At 41.6% G+C, this 13,349-nt stretch overlaps 2 protein-coding genes and 1 long non-coding RNA gene across 4 annotated transcripts; 2 read left to right on the top strand and 1 right to left on the bottom strand.

Annotated features, from left to right (window-relative positions):
• Nucleotides 1-8,070: 8,070 nt before the first annotated feature.
• LOC121784626 lies at nt 8,071-8,769 on the bottom strand. The gene is made up of 2 exons (XR_006046740.1): nt 8,511-8,769; nt 8,071-8,307 (listed from the first exon to the last, which is right to left on the bottom strand). It is a non-coding gene; the product is annotated as an uncharacterized LOC121784626 (long non-coding RNA).
• Nucleotides 8,770-9,286: 517 nt separating this feature from the next.
• LOC121784625 (putative late blight resistance protein homolog R1A-4) lies at nt 9,287-12,970 on the top strand. 2 transcript variants are annotated; one of them, XM_042182807.1, is made up of 3 exons: nt 9,287-9,371; nt 9,692-12,351; nt 12,666-12,970. In XM_042182807.1, exon 2 carries the CDS (start codon nt 9,736-9,738, stop codon nt 10,825-10,827), a length of 1,092 nt encoding a protein of 363 aa, XP_042038741.1. In that variant the 5' UTR covers nt 9,287-9,371; nt 9,692-9,735; the 3' UTR covers nt 10,828-12,351; nt 12,666-12,970. The 2 variants fall into 2 exon arrangements, with proteins under 2 accessions (XP_042038741.1, XP_042038739.1); XM_042182805.1 differs by having other exon boundaries at nt 12,634-12,970.
• Nucleotides 11,049-12,341, top strand: LOC121785237 (putative late blight resistance protein homolog R1B-16). The gene is made up of 3 exons (XM_042183621.1): nt 11,049-11,201; nt 11,259-11,338; nt 11,420-12,341. The coding sequence occupies exons 1-3, from the start codon at nt 11,049-11,051 to the stop codon at nt 12,339-12,341; spliced, it is 1,155 nt and encodes a 384-aa protein (XP_042039555.1).
• Nucleotides 12,971-13,349: the final 379 nt, after the last annotated feature.

Below are 13,349 nucleotides of genomic sequence, written 5' to 3'. Positions count from 1 at the left end.
CTGAGGTAAATCTACGTCCACGGGGAGAAATGGGGGCAGGTTTGTATTGCTTGATCTGCGAATTACAGCTTACAACACTGGCCTGCTTTATGATATTCTCTCTAGAGAGCTTTTTTAGAGTTTAAAAGAAGAAGCAGAAGACCTTATCTATCTGACCTAGGTTCTATTTATACAGTGAACTAAGATCGTGGCATGCAGCATTTATTAGGTAGTGGATGTCGTGGAGATCGTGGCGACCTTGCATGGGTCCACTATCCTGCATGAGTTAATGACTGCTTGACACCACTAAATAGATCGTCGGTGTAGTGGAGGTGGAAATCTTGTATGAGTCCACTATCTCCTAGTTCGGTCGAATACTGAGACCGAACTGCTGAATTATTGCCGAGCAGCTTTTGCCGATCTGAGAGTAGAGCTTGATGCCGACCTGAGAGCAGAGCTTGATGAGTTGGCTTTCACCGAGCTGTAGGCTGGGGCCGAACTCTTTGGTTGTACCGAACTGAACTCTTTAGTCACGCCGGACTGATACTCTTTAGTCATGCCGAACTGATACTCTGTCTTGGGCTTTACTGCTGTTGGGCTTGTTTAGTACGTACTCCATCAATCTGTGTAAATCATCTTCATGTATATATAGTAGCAGTTGCATGTCTGTAAAACAATACTAGTACAACTGAAGTGAATATGGCGGATGCCGCAGTGACATTCCTGTTGGAAAACGTGGTGAAGCACCAGGTGAGCAGCCTCATCCGCGGCGTTGAATCTGTTGAAAAAGGATCTGGTGAGGTTGAATACCTTCCTCCGCGACGCTGCCAAGATGCCGAACAAGCCGGAAGGGTGGTTCCGAGACATAGAGAGGCGGATCCGAGATGTGGTTTATGAGGCTGAAGACACCATCGACTCTTGCATTGCCCAAGCTGCATCTGCAAGTCACAGGCAACCCTTACGCCGAAGAAGTCAAGTCCCTTAGAGAGAGAGAGAGAGAGAGAGAAGGTTCAAAGCTTTGAGGCCGCTGCAATGGCCAACATTCCCCAATCATATTCGCCTACCAAACCTAAGGTAAACAACCAAAACTCTATTCCAAATTTCATAATCTTTGAGAAAATTATCTTACCTTTTACTCGGTCTCGGACACAGCTCCAGATAATCAGGGAAGAAAGCTTGCTAGGTTTCCAAGATCATGAAAGTGTAATCGTTGGATATCTGCGGGAATCATGAATTCCGTAATCGCATCTGGGTTAACGTTTCTCAGAAACCGAATATCAGGAATGTGCTGTTCCACATTCTCAAGGAATTCACCGGCGACGACGTGTAGGGTCTATCGGATCCTACACTAATGGAGACGGTTGAGTCTTACCTCAAATGGAGGAAGTTCTTTTTAGTCTTAGATGATGTGTGGACTATTGATGCTTGGAATGATATCAGAAAGGTTTTGTCCAAGAGCAACAACATGAGTAATGCCCTCATCACTAGCTGCGAGAAAAGTGTTGGAGAAAAAGCTACAAGATCCTACGAGCTACCTCTCTTGACGGGTCAAGAAAGTAGGGAACTATTGCAGTATACCAAGTCTTTGGTAAACTCGACAAGTGTCATGACGATTTGAAAGTTGTTGGGCAATGTATACAGGGGCGTAGCTAGGATTTCATCTGAGAAGGGGCAAAGGTTCTTTCTTGAAATGAAATGTGTGAATGGAGATCTTGTCCCACAACTATCTGAGATTGACAAACCCCGCCGACTTTGTATCCATTCTGATCTTGAGATCTTCTTCGCTCGGGGTGGAAAGAACAAAGTTGGTTGCATACGTTCTCTTTTATGCTGCTACAAGACTCCAATGAATTTCCCCACAAAGTATGCCCCGACTATTGTTGATGAATTGGATATGGTCAGAGTTATGGAATCTGCGTTAATCAAATTGGGTGAGGTACCTAGAGGTGTTACCAAACTATTTCACTTGAGGTACCTTACCATATGTGTTGATACTCTAAAAACTCTTTCTGAAGCCTTCTCCAGCATGTAGAACCTTCAAACTCTTGTAGTCTACACCAAGAAGGAATCCCTTCCAATCAAAGCAAACATATGGAAGATGGTACAACTGAGGCATCTGAAAACAAATGCTGTCATTACAGAAATTGCAAGAGTCTCCAAACTTTGAGCAGAATATCGCCTGAAATTTGTACCACCAATGTCTTCAACAGGGCCCCTAACCTGAAGAGATTGGGCATTCAAGGTGTTTGAAAAAAATTCCTTGGGAAAGCTTAATCAACTTGAAAAGTTAAAGCTGGTGAATACATTCCATGATTCAGAATCCCAACGATCAATGCGCTTTCCTGAGTTAACAAGCAAGCTGGTTCCTGACAAAACTCCTATCGCGGGCACAAGTTTGGATTGGAAGCATATGTCTAGGTTGGCGAGTCCTCAAATTGAAAGACAACACGTTGACTGGAATGTCATGGGAGGCTTCCACTCTCTACATTTCTTGCTCAAAGCAGCTATTTATCTGGAAGTGATAGTTTTCCTAAACTTAGGTCTCTTGTGCTTAGAAAGTGCAAGGAACTTAAAGAAATCCCGGACATAGAGCACCTATGTGTTGAGTCAATAGATGAGATGAAAAATGCAATTCAAGGGGAAAAGGGAGCATCCAGGTTGAAGCTCACCATAGGTGCTGGATGCTAATCCCGTTAAGTCGGAATTCAATGGTTGGATTAAGTGACAAATTTTAGCCTATTAGGTTTGATATACACTAATGTTTAAACTGACTTTAATGGGACTGACTTTTTCTACTTTATATTACGACTTTTTATCTCTAATTTCATTTCTCTCCAAAATCAAATTCTCTCTTTTTCAGCGCCACCTTCAATTCTGGATTTATAGGATGAAGTTAGTTGCAAAGAGAAGGTAAAAAGGGAAGCTCCAATTTCGGTCCATTTTGTTTCTTCAATTTTTGGATTTTGTATCCAACTTACTTCATTTTATCCTCTCTCTTTCGCTACAACTACAATTGGATCTCACAGCTTTTGCAAGGCTTTTGAATTTGGGGAAGTTTTAATATACGGGTGGGTCTCTGCAGGTTAGTCCCGACCCGAACCCGTTTATCCATTTATATGGGAGCTTTTAGTATAAAATGTAAAGACTAAACTTAATTCCCTTAAAATACCATAAACAAATATTTGGATTGGAAAATTTATTTTTACAATATGAAAATGATAAATTCCTTTAAAAAATCCTAAGAAATTATTTGGAAATGTTCACTCTCGGTCCATGGCAAGAGTATTTCTCTAGTACTAGTTTGGGACCAATTCGAATTTAAATTCTTTTATTAATAAAGAGTAGTAAATTAGAATTTTTTTAAAATTCAGTTAAACTATAATCCTTCTCGTAATTTGAAAAATGAACAAGAAAAACATTAGGATTGAATATTCTTGCAAATCGCAATGATATCGTGAGAGGAATCTGTTTTTTTAGCATAATTACATGTATTACGGCGGCAGTGAAATCATATGTAAATGCAAACCAAAACCAATGATTTAATAATGCTACCTACCAATGGTGTTATGTGGTGTCGGCCAAGTGATATAGTGCAACATTATTGCAGTCCTTAAATCACTTTAATCTCCATTCTCACCTGTCAAAAAGAAGAGAATAACGGCTAGTACCAAGTTTCCATAACTTGGTAATTGGTATTACAATAAATGAGTGAGCTTTCCTAGATACATTTAATTAGTGATAGTTCCTAGTGTAATGGTGGTATTTCCTATGGTTGTAATTCCCCTATAAAAGGGAACATGTGTAACCTATTCAAAACATAACAGAAAAATACAATCAAAACCATTCTTCTATCTTTGCCACCATGTTCTACCTCCAATACAACGCCTCTCTCGATTACCATCTTTAAGATGGTATCAAAGCAGGTTGCAACGGTGTGGGACTCAGAAAATTCTCATCACCGTCCCGGTTATACCCTTCCCGGCCTTATACCTTTCCCGGCCCTTTTATTTTAAACCTGCAAAATCAGAAATAAAGCCATGTCAGGATCTGACTCAGAAGCTACAAACACCAACCAACCATTAATGAATTTCTCAGGGGAATTCGCTGCCCAATTAGCCGAATTCCTTAGGCAAATCAATATACCACCAAAAACTCAAGAACAGCCCCCTCCACCCTCAAATCAACCAGAATCATTGGGGGAGATACACCTTCAAACCAAATTGAATGGCGACAATTATTCCCTCTGGACAACTCTGATGGAACACGCAATCGGAGGGAAGGGTCTGTCGTCTCACATCAACGGAGTTACCGACCCTCCCCCAACTAGTGATCCCGGTTATCCGAAGTGGAAGCAGAGAGATCATTGCTGCTTCAACTGGATTATAAACAACATCGAAGCCAATCTTGTCAACGAAGTATCACAATACGCAACGGCCCGAGACCTATGGGAGGGTCTGGCCATTACATACGGGAGTGGAACTGATCCGTTCCAAGTCTCGGATCTGCACAGGCAAGCGTACAACATGAAGCAGGGGAATATGAGCCTTGAAAACTTATGGAATAAGTTCCAGAAGCTCTGGATTTCCATCGACGAAATGGATCCAAATCCGATGGATACTCCATCATCTATTCAGAAATACAACAGCAACACTCAAAGGCATAGATTATATCAATTTCTATGGGCGTTGGATGAAAGATATGATGCATTAAAGAGAGAAATCTTAAACAAAGATCCACTACCCACTGTACAAAGCGCTTACGGATTGGTAAGACGCGAATCGGCTAATGAGCGGGTTTACAAACTCTATGGAGATTCACAAGGAGCTGGAATAGGTGCCGGATTAGCAGCGATGAACCGGAGCCGACCACCACCGCCACCCAAGTTCTCTGCCGGATCTGCGACTCCAACCGACAAGAGCAAAATGACTTGCAGCCACTGTGGTGGGAAGAAGCACACGGTGGATACATGCTTCCACCTCCACGGATTTCCCGATTGGTGGGAAGACATGAAGAAAAGGCAGAACCGGAATCGGGGTGGAGGAGGCAGAGCAACAGCGGCGGTGACCGTTGGGGACCGAGCCACCAACACCGAGAGCTCGGCGGGCAACGTCGGTCAAGCCAACACGGTGGGGAACGGCGGCGGGCAGCTTCCAGGTCCGGGTCGCCACAGCTTCATCGCGACGGGGAACGGCGGGGATGAAAAAGCCGTCGCATCGGTCTCAATCGCCCGGGTCTGGTCGGAAGGTAACCCGGCGTCAACGGTGGCGTCAACGGTCACCAGCACCGACGGAACGACAGAGGCCGAATTGAGAGTTGGAGAGGAGAAGATGATTGAGGCGCCGTATGAAATTAGGGCTGAGGGATTTGGGGGTTATTTTAACAAATTTCGGAAATTCGAATCGCCCCCCCAGAAGTTTCCTAAATTCCCCCCCAACTCCCGAGTATCTAATCCTACCCGAAATCACCCCACTACTTCCTCAACTTTCAAATTTAACCCCAATACCACCACAAAACCCCAAACTTACCTCAACACTTCCGAAAATCCTAAAAATGCCCCAAAAATGTCCAAAAAATTCCCCGACAAATCAGACGGGCTAGTCTTTCAACCTAATATCCCGTGTCATAACCCTTTTAAAGCCTTAGCCTTTACCTCATCCACCACAGTCGAACAAAAGGAGCACAAATGGATTTTTGACTGTGGGGCTACTGACACGATCTCCTTCGATCCAAATGACTTCTCCACAATATCTAAACCGACTAAAACCTATGTCCAAACTGCCGGGGGGGATTTAGCTCGAGTCGAGGGGGCAGGCACTATCAATATTTCTCCAACTCTCCGGCTCTCTAACTGCCTCTTTGTCCCAACTTTTTCACACAAATTATTATCTGTTAGTCATGTGACCAAGGAGTTAAACTGTAAATTACTGATGCAACCTCGTTTTTGCGTGTTACAGGATACCAAGACGGGGATGATAGTTGGGCGTGGCACTGAACGAAGTGGATTGTACTACGTGGATGAGATAGCTCAACAAAGTGCGGCATTACTAACCCGTGAAGCAACTACAACAAAGGCTTGGCTTTTACATCATCGGTTAGGACATCCTTCCATAGGATATCTGAAATTAATGTTTCCTAAGATGTTTTCTAGTGTGCACTCTCTTGATTGTGAAACTTGTCATTTGGCCAAGAGCCATCGTCATTCTTTTAAACTGAATAATACTCGAGTGTCTACCCCGTTTTCTCTGATTCACTCTGACGTTTGGGGTCCTGCCCCAATCAATGGGGGCCAGGGTCTCCGTTATTTTCTCCTGTTTATAGATGACTTTTCTCGTATGACTTGGGTCTACTTCTTAAAAAATAAGACTGAGGTTTTTGAAAAATTCACCCAATTCTACAGCATGGTCCAAACTCAGTATAAACAAAATATCCAAGTCTTACGGTCCGACAATGGGGGGGAATATTTAAATGCCAACATGAAATCCTTCTTTCTTGAAAAAGGGCTTATCCATCAAACTTCTTGTGCATACACACCTGAACAGAATGGGGTAGCAGAACGGAAAAATAGGTATATCCTAGAAATCACCAGGGCTCTCCTCATCGAGTCAAAAATCCCCACATCTTTTTGGCCAGAAGCTATAGCCACCGCTGTGTACCTTATGAACCGTCTTCCAACAGGTATCCTCAACTTCAAAACTCCCATCGATACTTTTATCAACCATGAAGCCATACAGAAACCAACCTATCTCACCCTTGACCCGAAAGTCTTTGGTTGTACAGTCTTTGTCCACATCCCGAAACATGACCGTACCAAATTCTCTCCTTGTGCCGTTAAATGTGTTTTTCTCGGGTATGGGGTCAATCAGAAAGGTTATCGGTGCTATGACCCTATAAATAAGCACATGTATACTACCATGAACTGTGATTTTGTTGAGGGAGAATACTACTATAGCCAATCTAGCGGTCAGGGGGAGAGCCAACCACATAGACCAATTAGCGACCCACTAAATTGGCTATACATCCCAACGGACGCAATCCATCAGCCGGAACCTATACTAGGGGAAACCGAGCAAGGGGGAGATGAGGGGAAGGAAAACAGACCTATCATTGGCACAGAACTCAACTTAAACGAGGAAACAAGCCATGCCAATGAGCTATCAAAATCCACTAGTCAGGCCGCAAAGTTTGGAGACATCACCCAACCATCAACTCCGTCTTCGAATCCTGAGGTAAACAATCTTGCTGAACTCAACATAGTTCCTTTAGAAATCACTAACACTTACAGTGAAGGCCAAGAAGGGGACAGTGAGAAGCGGTATGAACTGCCACACAGAAGTACAATGGGGATCCCTCCCAAAAGATACTCTCCAGATTGGAAAGGAAGGAAAACAACGTATTCAATAGCAAACATAGCTCAAAGACACCTCACAGAGATGGCCAGAGCATTCGAGGTTGCCCTATATGAAGAAGAAGAAATTCCTCAGTCTTTCCAAGAAGCTGTTAAGCACAAACATTGGAGAGAAGCCATGAAAAAGGAAATTGATGCCCTGATCAAAAATGGAACGTGGGAAAAATATAGTCTACCAGAAGGGAAGAAACCAGTCGGGTGTAGATGGGTGTTCACCATCAAAAGACGTGCAGATGGATCAATCGAGAGATATAAGGCGCGATTGGTGGCCAAAGGATATACTCAAGTGTATGGAATTGATTACGACGAGACTTTCTCCCCAGTTGCTAAACTTGACACGATCCGGGCATTATTGTCAGTTGCAGCATGTAAGGATTGGTCGCTACATCAATTTGATGTGACAAATGCATTCCTCCATGGAGAATTAGGTGAAGAAAAGGAGGTCTATATGGCAGTTCCACCTGGATTTGAGACCGAATTTGGTTACAGGCAAGTGTGCAAATTAAAGAAAACTCTTTACGGCTTGAAGCAGTCCCCAAGAATCTGGTTTGGAAGATTTTGCCAAGCAATGGTCAAGCATGGGTTCAAACAGAGTCTTTCTGATCATACGCTTTTTACAAAAAAGAGAGGAGATAAGATAACTTGTCTCATCATCTATGTCGATGATATGATCATCACAGGGGATGACACAGAAGAAATCAACAACCTCAAGATCAATCTGTTTAAAGAATTTGACATGAAAGATCTCGGCCCTCTAAAATACTTCTTAGGAATTGAAGTGCTCAGGTCGAATCATGGAATATTCTTAAGACAGAGAAAATATGTCCTCGACATGTTGGCAGAAACTGGCCTCTTAGATTGCAAGCCTGCTGACACACCAATGATACCGAATCATGGGCTAAAAATTGTTGAGGGAGCTGAACCTGCAGATCGAGAGAAATATCAAAGGTTAGTAGGGAAATTACTCTATCTGTCGCACACCAGGCCAGACATTGCATATGCAGTAGGAATTGTCAGCCAGTTCATGCACCAACCACAAGAAGAACACATGAACGCAGCCTTACGAATAGTAAGATACCTCAAGGGCACAACAAATTATGGAGTGTTCTTAAGAAAAGGAAAGGACCTTGAAGTAGATGGCTATACAGATGCCGATTGGGCAAGTAATCCAGTCGATAGAAAGTCAACCGGTGGATACTTTACCTTCATCGGAGGCAACCTAGTTACTTGGAGAAGTAAGAAGCAAAAGGTTGTAGCCTTATCAAGTGCTGAAGCAGAGTTCCGAGGCATCAAGAGTGGACTCATGGAGATCATATGGCTTAGGAGATTACTTACTGAGATCGGTTTTCCCCCAAACCGAAAGAGTAAGTTATTCTGTGACAATAAAGCGGCAATCAGCATATCAGAAAATCCATTACAACATGATCGAACCAAACACGTTGAAGTCGATCGCCACTTCATTAAAGAAAAATTGGAAGGTGGAGTCATAGAATTCCCGTTTGTGCGATCCGAGGAACAATTGGCTGATATCCTAACCAAAGCAGTGAATCCCAAAATTTTTAGAGAAGTTTTGGCCAAGTTGAACATTGGAGATACCATTGCTCAACTTGAGGGGGAGTGTCAAAAAGAAGAGAATAACGGCTAGTACCAAGTTTCCATAACTTGGTAATTGGTATTACAATAAATGAGTGAACTTTCCTAGATACATTTAATTAGTGATAGTTCCTAGTGTAATGGTGGTATTTCCTATGGTTGTAATTCCCCTATAAAAGGGAACATGTGTAACCTATTCAAAACATAACAGAAAAATACAATCAAAACCATTCTTCTATCTTTGCCACCATGTTCTACCTCCAATACAACGCCTCTCTCGATTACCATCTTTAAGACCACTCTGAGTCTTCGTTTATTCCCCTCTCCCGATCTCTCTTTTGCTCGCCGGAAACCGCCCTGCTACCGTCGGCCTTTCCACTTCATACGAATATAGGTAAGAATTTTGACTTGAATGGATGGATAGATTAAAGGAATTTCATTTATGGTGAACCTTGTTTTAAATGTGAGGATCATGTTCTGTTTTCATAATTTAAAGGTGGGATGGATCTGTTCACTTGAATGAACTACTAGGAAAATACTTTATTTTTTATGTTCATATTCATTTGCGAGCTCAAATTTTGTTCATATTGTGAAATTATAGGCAACAACCCTATATATTAGTATCAAATTAAAATTTTATAGTACCACTATTATTTGCTCTAGGTCAATACTGAGAATTTCAGCTGATCATGATTAATTTTGTATTACTATTAGTTTCGTCATTTATTCTTGGAGTGTTCTGAAAAGAGATCAGAAAAATGGCATACAATCTCCAATCCCTCATCACCATCCTACAGCAAATCCTTCATCCTGAGCAAACACGCTGGACTTTTGATCATAACAAACCACAACTCGAATCCCTGCTCGAAAAGGCTGAATCTCTGCTGCAGCAGATTCTTGAAAAGTCTTCACCCAACAACGTAATAGAAAGTTTGGAGAGCCGAATCAGATATGCAGCCTATAAAGCGGAAGATGTTATTGAATCTTGCATGGTTCATCAAATGCTTTCAACCCCACAAGGCGTGGATAAATCTCTCGTATTGTTTTCTTTCTTCACACCATACCTAGAACAAGTTATTCAACAACTTGATCTGCAGCAAGATCTGGAGCGAGTAACTCAAGAGCTGGATTTTGCAATGGAACAAGTGGTGAAGCTCATGGAGGGGACGGCGGTGTTAGGTGGCAGTGGTCTAAGACCAGATGTGCAGCAAGCAGCCCAGAAACTTGAATCTGTGAAGCTCATGGAGGTGGAGGAAAAGAAGATGCGGACTCGTGCTCCTTTCTCGAGCTCCAAGAACGATTTGGTGGGTGTTGACGATGAACTACTGCATTTGAAGGATCGTCTTACAAATATGGGGACCAAGATGGAGATCATCTCCATAGTTGGCATGGGTGGAACAGGTAAGTCCACTCTTGCTCGAAATCTTTACGACGATCCTCTCATTATTAGTCACTTTGATTACCGTGGTTGGGCCACAATTTCACATGATCCCATTATACGAGAAGTCGTATGGAGTCTTCTTCATGGCCCAAATAAAAAGATCAGGGATGAACTAATTGAATGCAACATCGATGAGTTGAAAACCAACTTGTATAAGAGATTGTTAGGGCGAAGGTACATGATTGTGTTAGATGATACATGGAGCACCAAGGTCTGGGATGAGATAAGGATGTGCTTTCCAGATGACAACAACGGGAGTCGAATTGTGCTCACCACCAGGATGACTGATTTAGCTAGATATGTTTCAAATGAAAATGATTGCTTAGTGTTAAATTTCTTGATGAGTCTGCGAATTGGGATCTATTTTGCCAAATTGTGTTTGGAGAAGAGGATTGCCCTCTTGAATTAGAAGAGATAGGAAAGAACATTGCAAGAAATTGCAGTGGGCTTCCTCTTTCAGTTCATGTGATTGGAGGGTTGTTGTCAAAGGTTGAAAGATCAAAAGGTGTGTGGGAGCATATTTCAACAGATGTAGTATCTTCAATTGTTGAATCAGATGGGCGGATCTTCAACATACTTTCCTCGAGTTATAACTACTTACCAATTTACTTGAAACCATGTTTCTTATACATGGGAGCTTTTCTAGACGGTTATGAGATTAAGGGATCTAGACTTATGAGTCTATGGATAGCTCATGGATTTGTTAAATCTAATGGAGATAAGAGTCTGGAGGAAGAGGCTGAGGACTACTTAAAAGCTCTTGTGGACAGGAATCTACTTTCTGTTACACGAAAAAAGTCCAATGGCAAACCATTGAGTTATTCAATCCATGATCTATAGTGGGATGTATGCAGAAGGAAAGCTGACGAGGAAAAGTTTCATTGTGTAAGTTTTCAGCCAGGGTGTGAAGTTGAAGATGAGTATGGATGGCCAGAATTGTTGCCATTTATTCGATCTTTCATAAACACTTGGAAGAGTATTAATTTTCCTATGTTTTCCAGATTAAGATTGCTTAGGGTGCTAGATGTAATGAGAATGGTATTCAAGGAGTTCCCAAGAGAAATATTACAACTCGTCAACCTACGCTACTTAGCGTTCTCATGCACTTCAAGGTTACCTATTGGAATATCAAGATTGTGGTATCTGCAAACCTTGATTTCTGCACAATATGTGCCTTCTGTGCCATCTGAATTATGGGAAATATCTGAGTTAAGACATCTCAAGTTGATTACAAAACTCAAAATCAAGGAGACAACATTTGTTCATAAGAAGCTGCAGACGCTTTCCTGTGTGTGGGTAATTCCTTCACTAATTAGGAGTGGTTTTTTCCAAACAATTCCAAATATCAGAAAGTTGGGAATCTATTATGAAGACTCACCAGAGATTGAAATTGATCTTAGCCATCTTCACAAACTCGAAAAATTAAAGTGTCAGTCAGCATTGGATAATGATGGTAGCCGCGTTTTGCACAAACTCAGATTTCCATGCTATATTGGAAAATTAACTCTAGTTGGCTGTGTAGTATTTCGGACTTTGTTGACAACTCTATGTGCTCTACCGAATCTGGGAGTGCTCAAAATAGAGGCTTGTGTCTTTGAAAGCGAGGTAGAGGAAGAGGAAGAGGAAGAGTGGGAGGCGACAGAAGGAGATGAATTCCGCTCACTGCAGTATCTATGTCTCAAAGACTTAAATCTGGTGCGTTGGAAAGCCGTTGAGACCAACTTCCCTAGACTTCGGAATCTGATTGTGAAAGGATGCTATAAGCTAGAGTATATCCCAAGCAACATTGGAGATATCCCAACTCTCCAAGAAATTAGCATATATCGATGTGGCGCTTCTGTAGTAGCCTCAGCACAACAAATTCAGAAGGTGCAGCAAGAGGAGTACGACAACTACGACCTCAGGGTGGTTATAACAGATTAGAAGCCAAAAGGTAAAAATGCTAAACCCCAAGTAATCAAAAACATGCTCCATTTGTTCATATAATGTTCCTTTAGCTGTTACATCATTGGTAGAATTTCTTGATTACGAATTCTGGTCATGAAACTGTATGTCTTTTGTATGGTGCAACGATTCAACATGGAAGAATCACTCATGGTTTGAGCTGAACTTATGTAGTAAAAGATATGTACATATATATTTTTGATAGATTTGGATTTGGTATTATCTAGCTATATATTACTTTCCCTTAATTTGGTAGCCAACTGCTTGCCAGTTTCAGCTGCGGCTGTTCTGTTACATGTCCAGAATCACCCAGAGACGATGAAGACGTGATCAGGGGCTCACTTCGTCTCGACCAAGATGGAGCACTTATCCACCGATCGAGCCGTGACTCTAACTGTGCTTGTTCGCTTATTTAGTAAGAGTAGTCGAGTCCTTGTGTTTTTATTTGTTTTCTATAATTAAGTTGTAAGCGGGCTTGAATGTGTTACTTATAAGCTTCTTCATTTTCTTTTTCTTTGTTTGGTTGTTTCCCATGTGTTAAAAAAATTGTATTGACTGATTCAATTTTTTACTTCTAAGATATGACACATTGACATGTTCCTTGATAACGCCTATTGATATCTCATTGAAAAGGTAGGATTTGAGAAATTATAACAAGGGATATATCTATGCAATTCTCTATTTTATCAATCATGAAAAGTAAATACTGTCTCTTTGATGTTGAATGTTTTTGTAGTTTTTGAGGTAATTTCGACAAAAACTTGCTCCAATAGACACTTGCAGTGTCTTCGACTTCTTTTACCCATTTAGACATAGTGTGGTATGAATTTTAACCTAAGTTGCTTAGCTTTCTCCTAATGAGTTAAAGATTGATATCTCCAGTATCTGAATTAAGGGAGATATCTTAATTAAGACATCTTAATTTGGTTTTATTGGAAATCGAGGAGAGAGATAAGCAATTTGTTCAAAAGAAGCTTTCGATGAATT

This window comes from Salvia splendens, chromosome 21, assembly GCF_004379255.2.
Source record: "Salvia splendens isolate huo1 chromosome 21, SspV2, whole genome shotgun sequence".
NCBI lineage: Eukaryota > Viridiplantae > Streptophyta > Magnoliopsida > Lamiales > Lamiaceae > Salvia > Salvia splendens.
Note: the sequence above shows the minus strand (reverse complement) of the source record. Positions and strands in the feature narration are given on the sequence as shown.